We start from the raw sequence: 200 nt of genomic DNA, 5'->3' as shown, positions 1-200 counted from the left end.
GGAGCACATCGCCATGCCCATCTACAAGTGAGCGCACCACCCCATGGGTGCTGCATCTTACACGTGCTCTGGGGCTCCCGAGCAGCGTGGTTGCACCTCAGGGGGTTCGGGCCCCTGGTGATGGCTTGTCCCTCCATAGGTTGCTCCAGGACCCCTTCCCGAAGGCGGGGGGGGTCCATGAGAGGGGGGCCAGGAACCGG

The 200-nt window shown here is 66.0% G+C and overlaps 1 protein-coding gene across 1 annotated transcript in view; it reads left to right on the top strand.

Annotated features, from left to right (window-relative positions):
• Positions 1 to 200, top strand: part of PDE2A (phosphodiesterase 2A, cGMP-stimulated) — a 5249-nt gene that overhangs the window by 4881 nt on the left and 168 nt on the right. Inside the window, exons 14-15 of the mRNA XM_010020465.1 lie at positions 5 to 27; positions 140 to 194. Coding sequence (XP_010018767.1) covers positions 5 to 27; positions 140 to 194 — 78 coding nt within the window. The remainder of the gene's footprint in view (positions 1 to 4; positions 28 to 139; positions 195 to 200) is intronic.

This window comes from Nestor notabilis, unplaced genomic scaffold, assembly GCF_000696875.1.
Source record: "Nestor notabilis isolate BGI_N333 unplaced genomic scaffold, ASM69687v1 scaffold12248, whole genome shotgun sequence".
Classification (NCBI taxonomy): Eukaryota; Metazoa; Chordata; class Aves; order Psittaciformes; family Psittacidae; genus Nestor; species Nestor notabilis.
The sequence above is the reverse complement of the archived record's forward strand: the minus strand, read 5'-3'. Positions and strand labels throughout refer to the sequence as shown.